The 18619-nt window shown below is 41.6% G+C and overlaps 1 protein-coding gene across 2 annotated transcripts in view; it reads left to right on the top strand.

Moving 5' to 3' along the window:
- Positions 1-18619, top strand: part of BC024063 (cDNA sequence BC024063) — a 29814-nt gene continuing 11195 nt past the window's right edge. For both annotated transcript variants that reach the window (NM_001374033.1, NM_001374035.1), the window contains exon 1: positions 1-93. In NM_001374033.1, coding sequence (NP_001360962.1) covers positions 91-93 — 3 coding nt within the window. In that variant the 5' untranslated portion in view covers positions 1-90. The remainder of the gene's footprint in view (positions 94-18619) is intronic.

Genomic DNA, 18619 nt, shown 5'->3' on the forward strand with positions numbered 1-18619 from the left:
ATTACCCGCTTTGTTGTGAATCTGAGGAAAGCACTATTGACCATCTGCCGGTAGTTGAGCGGAGAGTGAGGCGAACTTGGAATCCGCGCCATGGTGAGCGAGGCCGCCGTCCCCACGCGGGGAGGATCCGCGGGGTCCCATGTGGGGTTGTCCTGGGGTGCGGGCACCGGCAGCGAGATGTGGCGACCTTCGTAATTGCGTTTGTCACCCGAAGTCGCCGAGTTCCCTTATCCTCCGGTGTGGAAGCAGCACCTCCCAGTGAGACGGTTCCCCGGGCTGCGCCGGCGCACAGCATAGGAAGCTAGAGATGATGCTTGGACACGGGCATCCTTCAGCGGGCACGCATGCGCGGGTTTTGTTGTCAGTGGGAGAGATTTGCTGACTGGCAGAGCAAATTCTTTTCTTTAGTGTCTTCCAGAAGTTCTGTACCTGGCACTTGACATTCGGGTGTAGCATCCATCGCAGTTAACTCTGCGCAGTGTAAAGCCTGTGTCATTAACACATTCGCATGTAGATGCCACGGTGGTCCAGTCACGTGTGTTAGTAAGGCCAGACTCACTGTGATTCCCTGCCTAAGTTGTCCAAATCGACCGAGTATTAATTGTGTTTTTGTCCTAAGTGTTCTCTCATGTTCTGTCGGTCTCAAACAGCACAGTCTTTATGGCAGGTGTAGGGTAATTTAGAAGTCAGACGGTGTCACCGTGCCGTTTATTCAGCCTTGTGTGCTCATGTTTTCATTCATGATGACCTTTTGTCATCGGCTTTCTGTCGCTCATTGCAGAAATCCTTAGACTCTTTACTGGACGTTTGTTGAATCTATAGCTCAGATTATGTACTGAAACAATACTGAGACTAATTGTCTAGAGTCATAAGATTTCTCTCCTTTGACCAAGTTCTTTGAGTCTTTTAATTACGAAATGATAATTTTGGCTACAGATACTTGTCATATTGTCATATATGTCTTATTGCTGTTTTATCCATGGCGACATATAAGAGATATGGAGATCTTTATTTTTAATTTACTAAATTTATTTGATGTGCATGAGTGTTTTGCTTCCGTGCATGTGTGTTCATCACTTGGGTGTTTGGAGTCCATAGAAGACCAAAGAGACCATTAGATGCTCCCCACCAGGATCTAGTGATCATTTTGTGTCATCATGTTAGTGCTGGAAGCCAAACCCAGCTCTTCCACTAGAGCAGAAGTCTTAGTTGCTGAGCCATCTCTTGTGTCTTAAACTTGACAGACTTTCAAAATTTTACATGTGAGTGTGCCCATTTCACAGGCTGAAAACTGAGGGTTAAGGTGATTGAGGTTTGTTAAAAGTCTTGTGTTTGGGAGTTGGGAGATGTCTCAGAGGTACTGTTTGAGACTCGGTCTGTTTGACACAAGCTAGAGTTAGACTGTCCTGTGGGCAAATGTGTAGGGTATTCTCCTGATTAATGATTGATATAATAGTGCCCATCCCACTGTGTTTGGTGCCACTGAGGGCAGGTAGTTCTGAGTTGTATAAGAAAGCAGTCTTAGCAAGCCATAAGATCAGGGTAGTTTCTTAGTCAGAGTTCCATTGCTGTGGAAGAGCCACCAAGACCACAGATAGCATCACTTATAAAGAAAATCATTCAAATAGGGCTCTCTTCCAGTTCCAGAAGTTTAACCCATTATTGCCACAGTGTGGATTATGGGTATACATAGCAGACATGGTGCTGGAGAGGTAGCTGCGACTTCTAAATTCAGATCAGCAGGCAGTCTGGCTTGAGCGTTTGAAACTGCCCAGCCCACCTTTTCTGACCGACTTTTTCCAACAAGGCCACACCTACTCCAACAAGGCCAGAGATCCTAGTACTTATCAAGTAGTACTATTCCCTAATGGCCAGACACTGAAATCTATGAGCCTTTGGGTACCATTCTCACTCAACCGACCATGAGCAGTAAGCAGCATTTACCAAGTTTGCAGACTATGAATGCAGAAGCCTACCCTTTACGGTTATATAATTTAGCAAAATCTTGTCGCTGCCTTGTGCTGGAGACTTCTTATCATATAGAGTCTTCTTCACTATTCTCTAAATGTGTGGTGTGATTTCACGTTGGGAAGGCACATTAATTCCAGAACAGCCTCACCTCCAGCTTTCAGGAAAATACTTTGGGTGTCCTATGTTGACTCTGGTTGTCTTCCTTCTACTGTGTAGCTGTACAGGCTTTCTGAGCCAACCTCCTCAATTCTTGGATTGAAGGTTTATAGTACCACAGAGTTCTAAAAAGAATTCATTTGATTTACATGGTGGTATGTTCATATCAGTAGCAGGAATAGAACTTGTGTGTGTGGAGCATGGCTTCTCTGTGGACACCGGAAAAGAAGGAAGGAAAAGCTTACTGTGTATACTGTAGGTCAAAACAGGCTAGGCAATATCTGAGTTACAGGCTTTTAATGTTTAATCAGTGAACTGTAAGGGTCTCCATTATCCTGATGTGGTAGGTGAGTTGATGTGTTCTTTCCCAGCATGCATTAATTCATACCTTATGAATTAAGGCAAACCAAATTGGTGGATGTGGAATTTGAGGAAGTTATCTTGGGCCAATGAAATTTCCAAGTGGCCAACTCTCTCATATGGATAAATGCAAACCTGGTTGTGTCATTTCAGTTTAGTGACTGAAGGCACCAGTATTGAGACACAGGGCATTTGGCTTTGGCTTGTATATCAGTATACAACACTCAGCAGTTCATACACTGTCTTCTTAATGGCATTTTCTCTACCAGAAAAGAACTTATATTGTTTTAAAGTTGGTATACCTAAATAGTTTTTTTTTAAAGCTTTTTATATCTCTTTTAAAAGCCTCATTTTTTTTTGCATGTGACATTGTGGTGGTTGAGTTTAGCCCCCAAAGACTCTTGTGTTTGAATGCCTGCCTCATAGAGAGTGGGCACTATTAGGAGGTGTGGCCTTGTTCAAGGAAGTGTATCACCGTGGAGGTAGGCTTTGAGGTCTCCTATATGCTCAACCATGGCCAGTGTAACACAGTCCCTTTCTTCTCCTTCCTGTGGATCAAGTTGTGGAACTCAGCTCTTTCTCCACCACCATGTCTACTTGGACACTGTTATACTGCCATGCCTCCTGTCTTGGAGGAAAGGTGAACTTCCATTCATCCCTTTAAACTCTGCCTTGCCTCTCTGCTGCACATTTATACTCCATTGATCTCTGTTATAGTCTTCTGTTTAAATACATTTTGAGCTTAAAAGAACTCAGGCTAAATTCCACATTAGAGATGTCTTTGTATAAATTGAACTATAGTTTTTCTCTGCTGTTTAACTTTAGAGAAAGATTTCTTCCCTTTGGAATCTTTGGATTGGACAAAGATTTGAAGACACCCAGTGTTAGCATCCAAAACTCCAAAACTACCCAGCTGAGAGTTCTACACCTCATTCTGAAGGCAAACAGGAATACTGGCTGGTTTTGTGTGTCAACTTGACACAAGCTGGGGTTATCACATAGAAAGGAGCTTCAGTTGAGGAAATGCCTCCATGAGATCCAGCTGTAAGGCATTTTCTCAATCAGTGATCAAAGGTGGGAGTGCCATCTATGGGCTGGTAGTCTTGGGCTCTATAAGAAAGCAAGCTGAGCAAGCCAGGGGAAGCAAGCCAATAAGTAACATTCATCCAAGGCCTCTGCATCAGCTCCTGTTTCCTGACCTGCTTGAGTTCCAGTCCTGACTTCTTTGGTGATGATCAGCAGTGTGGAAGTGTAAGCCGAATAAACCCTTTCCTCCCCAACTTGCTTCTTGGTCACGATGTTTTGTGCAGGAATAGAAATCCTGACTAAGACAACTAGCTTCCAGACAGCTAGGACAAGGGTCTTAAAGCCATGTCCACGGTGACACACCTACTTTAACGAGGCCTTCCTTGGCCAGGCATATACAAACTATCACACAAGTGAAAATCTGCTAAGACAAATATAGACTAGGGACAGAAGTTAAAGCTTCCTGATAATTGAGGAAGGGGATTGTGATGGTTTGCATAGGTATAGCTCCCATTGACTCATGTTAGAATGCTTGGCACATGAGTAGTGACACTATTTGGAGGTGGGGCCTTGTTGGAATTCATGTGACTTTGTTGGAGGAAGTGTGTCACTGTGCAGGCAGGCAGGCTTTGAGGTCTTGTATGCTCAGGCTCTGCTCCGTGTTGAATCAATGTGTGTCTTCCTGCTGCCTGCAGAACACAGAGTCCTCCTTCCTGTCTGAGGATCGACCACCTCTAGGATTCTCAGATGCACCTCCAACAGCAAGCCTGCATACACACTGCTATGCTTTCTACCATGATGATAATGGACAAAGCCTCTGAAACCATTATCAGCCCCAATAAAATGTTGTCCTTTATAAGAGTTGCCTTATTTATGGAGTCTCTTCAGATCAATAAAATCCTAAGAAGTTGGTACAAGGGACTGGGGTATTGTGATAGTCCTGACCATGTTTTTGTTTGAGGTGTGTGGATTTGGGTACTGTAATGGGTTGTATATGCTCAGCCCAGATAGTGGCACTATTAGGAGGTGTGGCCTTGTTGGAGTAGGTGTGTCACTGTGGGTGTGGGTTTTAAGACCCTCATCCTAGCAGCTTGGATGCAAGTCTTCCACTAGCAGCCTTCAGATGAAGATGTAGAATTCTCAGCTCTGCCTACACAGTTCCTGCCTAAATGCTGCTATGCTCCCATCTTGATGATAATGGACTGAATCTCTGAACCTGTAAGCCAGCTCCAATTAAATGTCCTTATAAGAGTTTCCTTGGTCATGGTGTCTGATCACAGCAGTAAAACCCTAACTAAGGGCCTTTGGATTAGGAAAGCAGTTGAATGCTTTAAGTTGTACTTAATTGGCCATAGTATTAGAAGCATAAGACAGTGGTCCTGAGGGTGATTTGAACTCTGGGTGCCTGACTCAAGAAGTTTCAGAGAGGAAGAATTTTAGTATGATGCTTAGACATTGTTCTTGTGATATTTTGTTGAAGAATTTGGCTGCTTTTTGCCTATGTCTGAAGAGGCTGCTGAGGCTAAAGTGAAGAGATTAATTACTTTGATAAAGGACATTTCAAAAAGCCTAGTGTAGACTCTGTCCTGTGGTTCACTCTCTTAGTAAGAGAACATTTTGCAAAGGAATAATATGAGCAAGGACAGATACAAAATATATGGTTCAAGGATTAAAGGGGTACCAGGAAGTGGAATGGAGGTAAATCCTGTGTTTAAGCAGATAAATAGATTGAATATATCAAATGGAATTATAGGAATGGTGATCTCAGGCAAGATCAAAACCAGCTAAGCTTACTGTGTCTGTGCAATTGTATAAGGCATCGTTATACCAGGTTAGGCATTATGACCTAGTTATTGTTTTCATTTGACATATGAAATATGATCGTCCAGTTGATAAGGGTTAGGTTATGATGGCTATTTTCTGTTATCAACTTGACTATATCTGGATGACCACTCCCCCAAGCCCCCTGAAATGGAGGGTGTACCAGTGATCCAGATCTTGAGGTATAAAGATTTAGATGCTTTGATATGGATCTTGAATCTGAAAGATTCAGGCTTTAGATCAGGATCTTGAGGTGGGATGACATTCTTGATCCACATTGACACAAGCCTTTACTTGTGCTACAGTGGCCATGATTATAAAGATATGTTAAAAAAAAAAAAAAGCTGAGGTCCAGGCATGGTGGTACAGGCCATTAATCCTAGCCCCCAGGAGACAGAGGACAGATTTCTGATTCCAAGGTTAGCCTGGTCTTCAGAGCAAGTTCCAGGTAAAGAAAAGCTAAGGTCCAGGTGCAGTCGTACATGCATTTAATCCTAGCAATCAGGAGACAGAGGCATATAGATCTCTGGGTTCAAGGCCAGCATGGTCTACTGAGAAAGTTCCAAGACAGCTAAGGTTAGGCAGTGAAGAAAAGCATGGGAAACAGAAAGCTGTTGAAAATAGAAAATAATTGAATGAGGTAGACATGTTCCAGTACTAGCAAGCAGCAGAACTTGGCCACTTAGGACAAAAAGCTCTCTTTTATGAAAAGGTTACTTCATAGGTAAAATGTTATATGAAAGGGGAGTTGCGGAAGGATGTTGATAGTATGTTCAAAGCATTGTTTCATTTTATAAGCTCATTATAAGTTCAAAGCAACAGTTTCACATGGCCTTGCTTTATCATACTGCAAACCTGTGGCTTCATCCTTGGACATGACCTAGAATGAATGCTGCTTTTCCTTGATTACAAGTTTGTCTGAAACCTGTTTCTCTTCTTAATGCAATTCATGTTGCTCAATGCAGTTCCTTATTATGCAGCCTTTATTCTACATGGAGGGGGCACATTCTATTCTTTTGTTTTTGTTTTTTGTTTTTTTGAGACAGGGTTTCTCTGTATAGCCCTGACTGTCCTGGAACTCACTTTGTAGACCAGGCTGGCCTCGAACTCAGAAATCCGCCTGCCTCTGCCTCAACCTTCCGAGTGCTGGGATTAAAGGCGTGCGCCACCAAGCCTGGCACATTCTATTCTTGATTCTAACTTTATTACTTCTTTCTGGCAAAATGACTAAAACCCTTCAGCTTTCTTCCTGAAATTATTTGAATCAAGTTAGGAATTCTATCAAGTCATTAATTCATCTAAATAGCATTACTTCATGAAAGTTCATCTTCATGTTGATCTGTAGGAAATTTGGCTAATAGGGTGGATCCGAGTTCGAGTCTATCCTGGTCTACACACCAAGTTCCAGGACATCCAGGGCTAGACAGAGTCTGGTTGGAGAAACAGTGAAGATGCTCACAAGAGAGAGACTTATGAGTCCCAGCTTTATACAATAACAAGAACAAGCTGCAGGTGGCAAAAACTTGCTTTTCCAAAGAGGTGTAGAAAAGATAGATTAAACTTTTAATTGAATAACAGCAGCAAGAAATAATGAACAATCTACAGTAAACTCATTTCTATTTGCTATATCTGAAAGGAGCATGAAAACACATTCCAAGCACAGTTCTCTTTTTGAAGAAACTAATGTCACAAGTCTCTTGGTTTCTTTGCTTGAAGTGTTCTCACAAGTACTTAGAATTCTCCTCTTGTGACTCCATTTCTGGATTGTGTTTAGACAATATACCCAAAATTGTAATTTAAAAAATATATAAGTGAGACCTTTTTTATAATATGGAAGAGTCAACACACACAAACACAGGACTTCATACTGTAAAATTTGTTTTCATCATGTATTTGTTATTTTATTTAGAAAATCACAATTTCTTATTTCAGGTTTATATCATATATAAAAATATATAAAATGTGCATGTGCCCAAGGAAGCCAGAAAAGTCCATCATACCTTATGGACATGTAAATACAAATAGTTCTGAGCCATCTGAAGTGGGTGTTAAGAAACAAACTTGGGCATACAACAGCAGCAATGCTACTGAGTCTACACTCCAGCTACCAAGGGTGTCACTATAATGAAAAAATAAAGATGCCCTATTATTCATTCTGTCTTCTATCACTTGTGTGTGATGAAAGTCCCTGCATGGTCATTGAATGTATTTCTATCCCTCTGTGAATGGGCTCTATACATTGCTTCTTATTGTTAATATTATTCTCTTGATGTAAGTGAAGACAGTGAAATATTTTGTTGGGGAGAGATGAGTTCAGATTATGTTGGGGTAACTACCATTACTGTTTTTGTTTTGTTTTGGAGACAGGGTCTCTATATAGCTGTGTTCATCCTGGAACTCAATGTGTGGACTAGTTTAGCCTCAAACTCAGAGAGATCCACCTGGCTCTGTCTCCAAAGTGCTGGGATTACAGGCATTTAACACTACAGGCAGAGAATGAAAGGATGATGTAGATTTAAAGCAGGAACATTGCTGTTTTTATAAACAGAAACAAGTCTTGGATTTTACAATGTATTAATTTCAAATGGTCAGTTGTGTCCTATGTCCTCAGAATTTTTGTTATATGCTTGTTTAATTTTTTGGTTTTTTTGTTTTGTTTTGTTTACGAGACAAGATTTCTCTGTGTAGCCCTGGCTGACCTGGAACTCTGTAGACCAGGCTGGCCTTAAACTCAGAGATCCATCTGCCTCTGCCTCCCAAGTGCTGGGATTAAAGGCATGTGCCACCATTGCCCGGCTTCTTGGTTTTCTTTCTATTTTTCTTCTCTTCTCTTCTCTTCTCTTCTCTTCTCTTCTCTTCTCTTCTCTTCTCTTCTCTTCTCTCTTCCTTTCTTTCTTTCTTTCTTTCTTTCTTGACTTGTTTAATTTCATCTTTTTCAAAAGTTTTAACCATATGCATACACTTATCATAGTATCCATATACCAATCAGGGGACAACTGACAGTTGTCTATTCTTTTTTTTTTTTTTTTTTTAAGATTTACTTATTTATGAGTACACTGTAGCTGTCTTCAGCCACAATAGAAGAGAGCATCAGATCCCATTATAGATGGTTGTGAGCCACCATGTGGTTGCTGGGAATTGAACTCAGGACCTCTAGAAGAGCAGTCACTGCTCTTAACCACTGAGCCATCTCTCCAGCCCCCAGTTGTCTATTCTTTATTTCCTCTCTGTGAGTATTAGAGGTGAAACAGAGGCAGTCATGTTTGGCAACAAGAGCTCAAATGGCTTGAATCCATAGTGACAGATTATATACCTATTATATAGAAAAAATATTATGTAAAATTATATATAAAATTAAAATTATTACATATGTAAAATTATATTATATATAAAATTATATAACATAAATATTATGTAAATAACACATAAAAGTTTTTCACATTGCATTCACACAGGTTAACTTTTTCCCTCATAGAGATGTAACATAGGGATTCAGTTTTTTTCTACCACAACTAACTTTTTTTTTTTTTTTTTTGAGACAGGGTTTCTCTGTGTAGCCCTGGCTGTCCTGGAACTCACTCTGTAGACCAGGCTGGCCTCGAACTCAGAAATCAGCCTGCCTCTGCCTCCCGAGTGCTGAGATTAAAGGCGTGTGCCACCACGCCTGGCTCACAACTAACTTCTTGTCTCTTATATAGTACTCCTCTCAATAAACAAGAGTAAGTCACTAAAAGTATATGAGGGACATTAGCTTTCCTCTCAAAGATTGGCTTATAATGGGTCTGGGACACACACTGTGGTAGTTTGAGTATGCTTGGCCAATGGGCAGTAGCATGATTAGGAAGTGTGGCAGTGCTGGAGTAGGTGTGGCCTTGTAAACTTCAAGTTCTATATTGAATTGATAGAGAGAGAGTGGGCAGCCTGTCTTGTCCCTGATTTTAGTGGAATTGCTTTAAGTTTCTCTCCATTTAATTTGATGTTAGGTATTGGCTTTCTGTAGACTGCTTTTAGTATGTTAGGTATGTGCTCTGATCTCGCCAAGACTTATAAAATGAAAGGGTACTGGATTTTATCAAAGGCTTTCTCAGCATCTGAAGAGATGATCAAATGATTTTTTTTTTCTTTCAGTTTGTTTATATGGTGGATTACAATGTTGGATTTAATATATAGCAAACCATTCCTTCACCTCTGGGATAACGCCTACTTGATAATGGTGGGTGGTATTTTTGATGTGTTCCTAGATTTGGTTTGCAAATATTTTACTATTTTTACATGAATATTCATAAGAGAAATTGGTCTGAATTATCTTTGTTGGTCTTTGTGTGGTTTAGGTATCAAGATGACCTAAAATTGGAAACAATTTTGTGGTATATAGGTTTTTGAAGTAAGACCTAATGATTCTTTGATTTTCCTCATTGTCTTGTTATTTCTCCTTTTTCATTTCTGATTTTGTTTATTTGGATACTGTCTCCCTATCTTTTGGTTAATTTGGCTAAAGGTTTGTCTATCTTTTTGATTTTTCTCAAAAAACTCACTCTCAGTTTCTTCCACTTTTTGTATTATTCTTTTCTTTGTTACTAATTGATTAATTCTAGCCCTGAATTTATTTCCTGCCTTCCACTCCTATCTGATATGTATGTGTTTTCCTAGAGCTTTCAGGTATACTTTTAAATTGTTAGTATGAGATCTTTCTAATTTCTTTATGGTGGCACTTAGTAAATTGAACTTTCTTCTTAGCTGCTTTTATTGTAACCCATAAATTTGGAAATGTTTCATTGAATTCTAGAAATTCTATAATTTCTTTATTTCTTCTCTTACCCAGAGTTCATTGAGTAGAGGTTGTTCAGTTGCCATGAGTGTATAGGCTTTCTGGTGTTTCTGTTGTTGTTGGAAGTCCAGCTTTAACCCATGTGTTGGGATCCAGGAATCACCTCACAAATCACATGGATCCCAATCTCAGTCTGACAGGGAGAGTTTATTGAGCATACGCCCCAGGGCTGTTTGACCAGGCCATGCTCCAGATTTGAGAACTGAACTATCACATTGAGTTAAGATACTACAGGGATTTTAAGCATAAAATACACAAACGTCTGTGCCAAGATATTCTACCAATAAGGATTTAGGGATGGGGGATTTTTTTTTTTTTAAAATTAGGAATATGTCTTTGTGGTATGTTTATCCCTTTTCTATTGGTTGGGGCATTCAGCTGTGGCAGGGGACTTGTCCTGTTTAACATTTTTGTCTTAACGTTTCTTCTAGGATAGGACTTGTCTAACATTTATGTCTTGACTTGCCAATCAGGATATCAGTTGCCCACATACATGTCTCTTTCTGTCAAGTAGGATGTCAGTTTCAGGGAGGTCTTGGGAACTTAAACTTTACTTGACCACTACTCAAAATGGAAGTCTTATTCCAAATGGTTTCTTATATTGGTGCAGATGTTTCTCTCTTTTATGAATGAGGTTCCCAGGGAAGAAGCAATCCAGCACAGGTATTGCAGGAGCAACCACTGCAGGAGTGACCACTGGAAGGCAGAGTCTTCCTAGACCATGAGTAACTAGAAGAGTTTTCAGAGCTCTAATATGGGGTTCCTTGATGGAAGAGAACCCAGGACAACAAGCACAAAGGAAACAAACAATGAACAGATACGACAAATATGACAGAAGAGGTGACAAAAGTCATAATGTACTAATCAGGAGACTCCCTCAGTTGTAGTTCAAAGGCCTTATGCTTGGATGGTTTACCCAGGATAGAGAAGGCATTTGGGAGCCGATCCCTGCTAACACTGCCTGGGAGACTAGCCCCTATGTCAGGTACTGGCATGAATCCAGACCAAAAGTGAAAATGAGTGGACAAAGACAAAGAAGACAGAAAAGATGGTTCACCACAGTATACTCACCCAGACAAAGACAAGGAAGAAAGAAAATATGGAGGCTGCATGCTCACCCTCAAATGGAAGTGCAAACGTCACTGGGACAAACAGAAAAGACAAAGAAGACAGAAATGAGATAAGCAGTCACATTTGAGGGACTCACAACATAAAATTCTAAGGGGACAACTCACCGAAGAAGCAACTGAAGTGGACACAACAGCAGCACCTTGAGGAGAAGAGCAGATCAGGTCGAACTGAGAGCATAGTCCTTGCAGCAACAGGCAAAAAATGAGCCCCCAGAAAAAGAGGTTCACAAGCAGCCACAAAAATGAGGAAGATGAAGTAGTCTATTGACCATATTGGGCGCCAGATGCTGGCAGGGGAATGTTTGCAGGGAGCTGTGATGTGTATGTTAAGCCTAAAACAGTGTGATTAGGAGCTCATCAGTGGTCCTAGAAAAAGGCAAGGCTGTAGAAGGAATTTTAGTCCTGGAAGACATCCTTTAAATGGGGAGTTACCTGTGTTGTAGTAAGGAAAGCAGAGGGAAGAGTTGGGAATCTATCTACTTTACGTAGCTGAAAAAGAAAATATCATATTAACTATGTATCTGGGATAGGCAGTGACAGTTTTATCTGTAAAAAGAAACTGGCTTAAGTAGATAGTATTATTTTATTAATTAAGGATGAAGTAATAGTTATTAACACAGTTGGTTGACCTGTGAGGATAGATTAAATATGATTTTTGAAGCTTAAAAGGAATTTTAAGCAAATTAAAAAATTTTAGAACAATTTTAGGTTAAAAAGCATGAACATGGTTTCCTGTGTTCTGGTTAGGGAGAAAAAAAATTAAGCATTTAAACAGAAGTGTAATAATTTTGGGTTAAGGGTTTCAAGTGTGTTGTTTCAAGTTCTCAGCAGCAAGATCCCATCTATTATGCTTTTGTTTGGCAAGCTCTTTTTGCTTAGGTAGAGGGGGAGGAGCCTGCTCTGCTATGCTGTGGCTGCTGGCCCTTTGCTTTAGTGGGCAGTCCTTTTTTCCCTGTGTGGCTTTTCTTTACTGGTACTGCTGTAAGGTGGGGGTGTGCTACCTAAAAAGTAGAGTAGAAAGAGAAGCAGCATAGGGGCTTGGTGGCATCGTATTGGTGGGGTAGGGGTAGGGGTAGGGGTAGGAATTGGAGTCTGTGTTAATGGCCAAGTGGACTGTTGTTTGAGATGGGGTTTGGTGCAATAGCTCCGCCAGAAAACATAAGTGGGAAGAAGACAACCTGTCTGTCGTCAGAGTGGGAAGGCCTGGGTCTTCTAGGCTATTGCTAAAAGCCAGGGGCTGCTCTTGGTCTTTGTTTAATCTGGAGTTCCAATATAGGTCTGCATAAGCGGCTTGCTGTGGTGTGTGTCAGCTGGGTAGGTCCATGTTGTGGAACCAGATGTGGTTCTGCTTTTTGCTTCACCACTGGGGGGAGGGGGGTCAGATCACCACTGAGACTCTGCTTGGGGAGGCGGAACTTTCTCCCCATTGAGGACCTGGGCTTGTGGGATGCTGACACACCACTCAGGGGAGGTGAAGCTCAGCCCAAGATAGGGATCACACCCCATGCTTCTCCAGGTGAGAAATGGTGCAGGCTGGGATAGATAGAAGCTGTGGTTCTCAAACTTCCCCAATGCTACTGGGAAATGGGAAGAGTTGAGAATGGACCCCTGGGCCCCCTGGGGTGGTAGAAATCTGGCTTAGCTCAGAGTAAGTGCCAAGAGTGACGAGAGGCCTTTTGCAGGAGACTTAGGCATGGCTCTGTAAGACGAATGCTTCCCCGCACAGTGGTCGTTGGTGGGAGAGGCAGTCCTTATTTGTCCAAACTGTTTATTCATGGTAGAAAGAAATGCATACAACTTACTCAGGGTGAACCAGAGATTAAATACCTTTTGCAGGAAGGGTTGCCCATAAAGGAAGCTTATTGATAAAACCCTCAAGTCCTATGGAGATACCTCATTAGCATGGAGCACCCTTAGGCTCTATGGTACTTGACCAGTTGTCATGGTCCACTTAGTGGGCTGTCCTGGTCACGTGTGTTCCAGGATAGGAACCTGGTCTGGAATGAGAATTGCTGGTTCCTTAATCAGGTCCACCTTACTAGTTTTTCTGTCTTGTGAAACAGTCCACAGCCTCCAGGAGGAGGAACCTTTCTGGAGGAAATTAGTTTTTGATGATGGAATTTGAGTATTTATACCCTCACTGGACTTGCCTCTTTTCTGTGGTTGAAACAGAACAGTCCTGTTCTCATATAGCTACACCATCACCGCCATTACTGATTGTGTTCCAAAATTATGGTAAAACAGAGAAGCATTTGCTTTTCCTAGGGAAGCCATTTATATTATATAAATATATAAATAATATATATATATATATATATATATATATATAGCGCCTGATATATTTATGTTCATGTTTTTGTCTTAGGAGTTAGGTTTATCTCCATGTCTAGCATTTACTGTGCAGAGCTTTACCCATATCTTGACTTTTGAACTTTGGCAGAGGGTATAATTTTTACACCAGGATGATGTGCATGCATGACAATACTGACCTAAATGACTGGACTGCGAGTGTGTACTATTCCCCTATATTTCTGTATATTATTATTTTCATTTCGAATTTTAATATATGTACAGGAGTCTTTTATAGATGTGAGGCTCCTGAAAGCTTGGTGTTCACTGAAGTTAAAAGAGAGCATTGGAGAACTCTCTTTGACTGGAGTTAGGAATGGTTGGATGGTGCCTCAGTCTCAGAGCTCCCAGGTGTCCAGGTTAGTTGACTCTGTTGATTTTCCCTTTGAGTTGCTATCAACTTCATGGCCTTCAGTTCTTCCCCCAGTTCTTCCATATGAATCCCCAACATCTTTCCAGTGCTTGGCTATGGGTCTCTGCATCTGATTTAGTCAAATGCTGGGTGGACCCTTTCAAAGGACAGTTATATTGGGCTCCTGTCTGCCAGCATAACAGAGTATCACTAATAGTGTTGGGGGTTGGTTCTTGCCCCTGGGATGGGTGTCAAGTTGGTCCTGTTATTTGTTGATCATTCCCTCAGTCTCTGTTCCATCTTTGTCCCTGCCTTTCTTTTAGACAGGGCAAATTTTGAATCAAAAGTTTTGTGGGTGGTTTGGGGTTCTTCTGTCTCCACTGGGAGGTCCTGCCAGACTACAGGAGGTGGCCTCTTCAAGTTCCATGTCTCCACTCAGGCATTACCACCAAGGTCACCTGCATTGACTCCTGGGAACTTCCCCCACCCAGTCTGAAGATTTCCATTCACTCCTGACCCTCTGGCCCTGTTTCCCGTCTCTTCCCCGCCTGGTCCTGACCCACATTTCCCTATCTATCCTCTCTCCCACATAGTTCTCTCACTCCCTCTGGCTCCTATGACTATTTTATTCTGTATTCTAAGTGAGATTCAAACATTCTGGCTTGGGTCTTCCTTCTTGTTTAACCTTCTTGGGTCTGTGTGATATGTTATGGGTTTCCTGTACTTTATGACTGATATCTAAATATCAGTGAGTATATACCTGGCATGATCTTTTGGGTCTGAGTTACCTTACTCAGGATATTTTCTAGTTCCATCCATTTGCCTGTGCACTTCATGATGTTCTTGTTTTTAATAGCATCCTATTGTGTAGATGTACTACTCTTTCTTTATCCATTCTTTCTTTTTGGATTTTCTCTTCCATATTTTATGTTCTGTTGGTGATGCTTGCGTCTGTGGTTCTTGTTTCTTCCTAGGTTTTCCATCTCCAGGATTCTCTCAGTTTATGTGTGTGTGTTTTTAATTGCCTCTACTTCCATTTTCAGATCTTGAACATTTTTTTTTAATTTCCTTCATCTGTTTAATTGTATTTTCCTGTATTTCTTTAAGGGAGTTATTCATTTCCCTTTAAAGGCCTCTGTCACCTTTATAAGATTGGATTTGAGGTCATTTTCCTGTGCTTTGGTTGTGTTCAGGTATCCAGGTCTTGCTGTACTAGATAGCTGTGCTCCAAAGGTGTTATATTGTCCTGGCTTTTGTTGACTTTATTGTTTCATAGGCTTTTAGCCATCTGGATGTCCCTGTTATAATAGCACCTATTGGGAGGGGGGCTCACCTTGATGATGCTAGGCCTCTTGTGAGTATCCTTGAGCAGGACAATGGAACTAAGATGGAGTTGTAAGTCTCCCATCAATTGAGTGTACCCCTGGGGATACTTGAGGGATGGGATTGTGTGGAGATAGGCACTTAGAGTTGTGGTCAGACATAGGAGGTCCACTGGGATGCTGACCACTCAAGGGCAGCTGGATATACCCCCAGTGGAAGTGGCAGGCAGGAAAAATGGGTGCAGGAAGGGCATCTATGCTGTATTTTTTTCTAACCCAGGCAGCCTGACTTATTAAACAGCCATCTATACATGGAGGATTTAGTCTGAGGTTTTTTTTTTTTTTCCCGAGACCGGGTTTCTCTGTGTAGCCCTGGCTGTCCTGGAACTCACTTTGTAGACCAGGCTGGCCTTGAACTCAGAAATCCGCCTGCCTCTGCCTCCTGAGTGCCAGGATTGAAGGAGTGGGCCACCCACACCCAGCTAGTCTGAGTTCTTTTATGTTCTCTTTTTATTTAGATCTATTACAGAGATTGATGGATTATAAAATTGGAAAAGAAAGTCAAGGAAATGTTTATTTCAATTGTTTTTTTTTTCCTTGTGGGGGGAGGGGAGGATTTTTGTCTAGCCCTGGGCTTCTTAGAACTCACTCTATGAACTGGGAGGTGTTGAACTCACAGAGAGCTGCAGGCCTGTGCCTCAGTAGTGTTGAGATTAAAAGTGTTCCCCACCACTACCCAGAATCAAGGAAATGTCTAAAGTGAGTATTGGAAGTTTATTGCCCAAGGGAGCTCTGAGTTCTGGCTCAAGAGGTTTCAAAGAATTTCAGTATGTTGCATGGACATTGTTTTGTGTGTGTGTGTCTTGGTAAAGATTGTGGCTGCTCTATGCCCTTTTCTGAAGAGTCTTCCTTAGGCTAAGGTGAAGAGATTTAGATCAATTGCATTAGCAAAGGAAATCTCACAACTGCCTAGTATTTACTCTGTTCTGTGGTTCACTCTCATTAAGAAACCATTTTGCAAAGGAGCAAGATGAGTGAGGAAAAATACAAACTGTATTGTTCAAGGATTAAAGGGGCACCACAAAGTGGAATGCAGCTAACTCCTGTGTTCAAGCAGATAAATAGATTAAATAGATATTAAATGGACTTAAGGGAAAGGTGACCTCAGGTAAGATCCTTCCCAACAAAGCTCACTGTTTATGAATTTGTGGTTGTATTAGGCATAGTTATTTCAGATTACACGTTATTATGACCTAGTTATTTTTTCATTTGGACATAATGAGATATGAATGTGTGCCAATTTGACAAATGATGGGATATGAAGTCTATTCTCCTTTCTCAACTTCACTGTATCTGGAATGAACTACAATCCATAAATGGAGGGCACATAAGTGATCCAGATATTGAGGCAAGAAGATAACATGTTTTGGTCATATCTTGAGTCTGAAAGATACAGAGTTTTGATCCGGATTTTGAGATGTGAATGAAAGGAAATAAAACTTGAGACCTGTGATTCATGTAATTTATGTCAAATAGCCCAAAGAGTTGTTTGTGAGCTTTGAAACCTGGGGCTGAGACCATAGCAGAACAGGCCAAGACATGCCTGGGCAGGCCTGTCATTACATGTCCTGACTGGCCTGGTGCCTCCCTATCTCCCACCCTTCTGACAGTCTGTTGATGTTTAAATGGACCAATCATGTGAAACCGTGCCAATTCCTCCCCCAGCCCCACCCCTTTTCTATAAAAACCCCTAGCTTCCAAGCCTTGTGGTCGAAACCACTCTCTCCTGCGTGAGATACGTTTTGAACCAGAGCTTCGCCATTATGGCTCCACCATGTGGTCGACACCTCTCTCTCCTGCGGGAGATATGTGTCGGCCTGGAGCTCCGTCATTAAACTACCTCATGCTTTTACATCAAGATGGTCGTCTGTTCGTGATTCTTGGGTGCGTGCCGAACAGGAATTGAGTGAGGGTTTCCCCACTAGGTTCTTTCATGATGACACATTCTTTTGGTCCAGATCAAAACAAGCCTTTAATACGGATCTTGAAGTATAGTGGTGATGCTTATCATGATCTAGGAAAGTAAAAATGGGGTCTAGGTCTCCTGGTATAGGGCTTTAATCTCAATACTCAGGAGACAGGAAAGGAGATCTCTGAGTGCCAGGCCAGCCCGGTCTACAGAGCACTTTTCAGGTGAAGAAAAGCTTAGGTCTTCTATGTATGTAGTCAGAGGCATGCAGATGTCCTGAGTTCGAGGCTAGCCTGGTCTACAGAGCATGGTCCAGGTAAAGAAAAGCTTAGGTCTAGTCATTGTGTTTAAGTACATTTAATGGAAGCAATCAGGAGACAGAGGCATGCATCTCTTTGAGTTCAAGGACAGTTTGGATTCCAGAGCAGTGAAGGAAGACATGGAAAACAGAAAACTGGTAAAGATGTTAATTGAGCGAGATGGCTATGTTCCACCCTCAGCAAGCAGCAGCACTTGGCCACTTTGGCAACATGGCTTTGGCTTTAGAGCCAGGAATAGATGTGGTTACTGAATATCCCTTCCTGTCTAAAGAAAGCCCTGAGGCCAGATATGTAGTATGGTTGTGTCTTAGGGTTTTTGTTGCTGTAAGAGACACCATAACCAAGGAAACTACTCCCACAGTTACACACTTCCTCCAACAAGGCCACACCTATGACAAGAAGGTACCACTCTGTGGGCCCAGCATATTCAAACCACTATATTCCACTGCATGGCCCCTATGGGCTTGTTTAAACATATGAGTTAATGGAAGCCATACCTAAACATAGCATGATGTAAAATACATTTAGTCGAACTTTAAAAGTGCCCATAGTCTATAGCAGTCGCAACAATGTTAAAGTGCAAACTTCAAAGTCTTTTCTGAGATTTAGTCACTTAACTGTAATCCTCTATAAAATCAAAAGGCAGATCACATACCTTAAACATCACAGGATATACAGTCCCCTTCCAAAATGTCATAGTGAGTAAATACTGGAACAAACAAGATCAAAAACAAACTGGGCCAACTCAAAACTGCATCTCCATGTTCATTATCAAAGTGCTTTTAAGATCTTCAGCTCCGCCAGGCAGTGGTGGTGCATGCCTTTAATCCCAGCACTTGGGAGGCAGAGGCAGGCTGATTTCTGAGTTCGAGGCCAGCCTGGTCTACAGAGTGAGTTCCAGGACAGCCAGGGCTACACGGAAAAACCCTGTCTTGAAAAACCAAGGGAAAAAAAATTAAGATCTTCAACTTCATTCATCTTTGTTGACTGCAGCACAATTTTCTTTGTCTGATTC

Source organism: Mus musculus, chromosome 10, assembly GCF_000001635.26.
Source record: "Mus musculus strain C57BL/6J chromosome 10, GRCm38.p6 C57BL/6J".
Classification (NCBI taxonomy): Eukaryota; Metazoa; Chordata; class Mammalia; order Rodentia; family Muridae; genus Mus; species Mus musculus.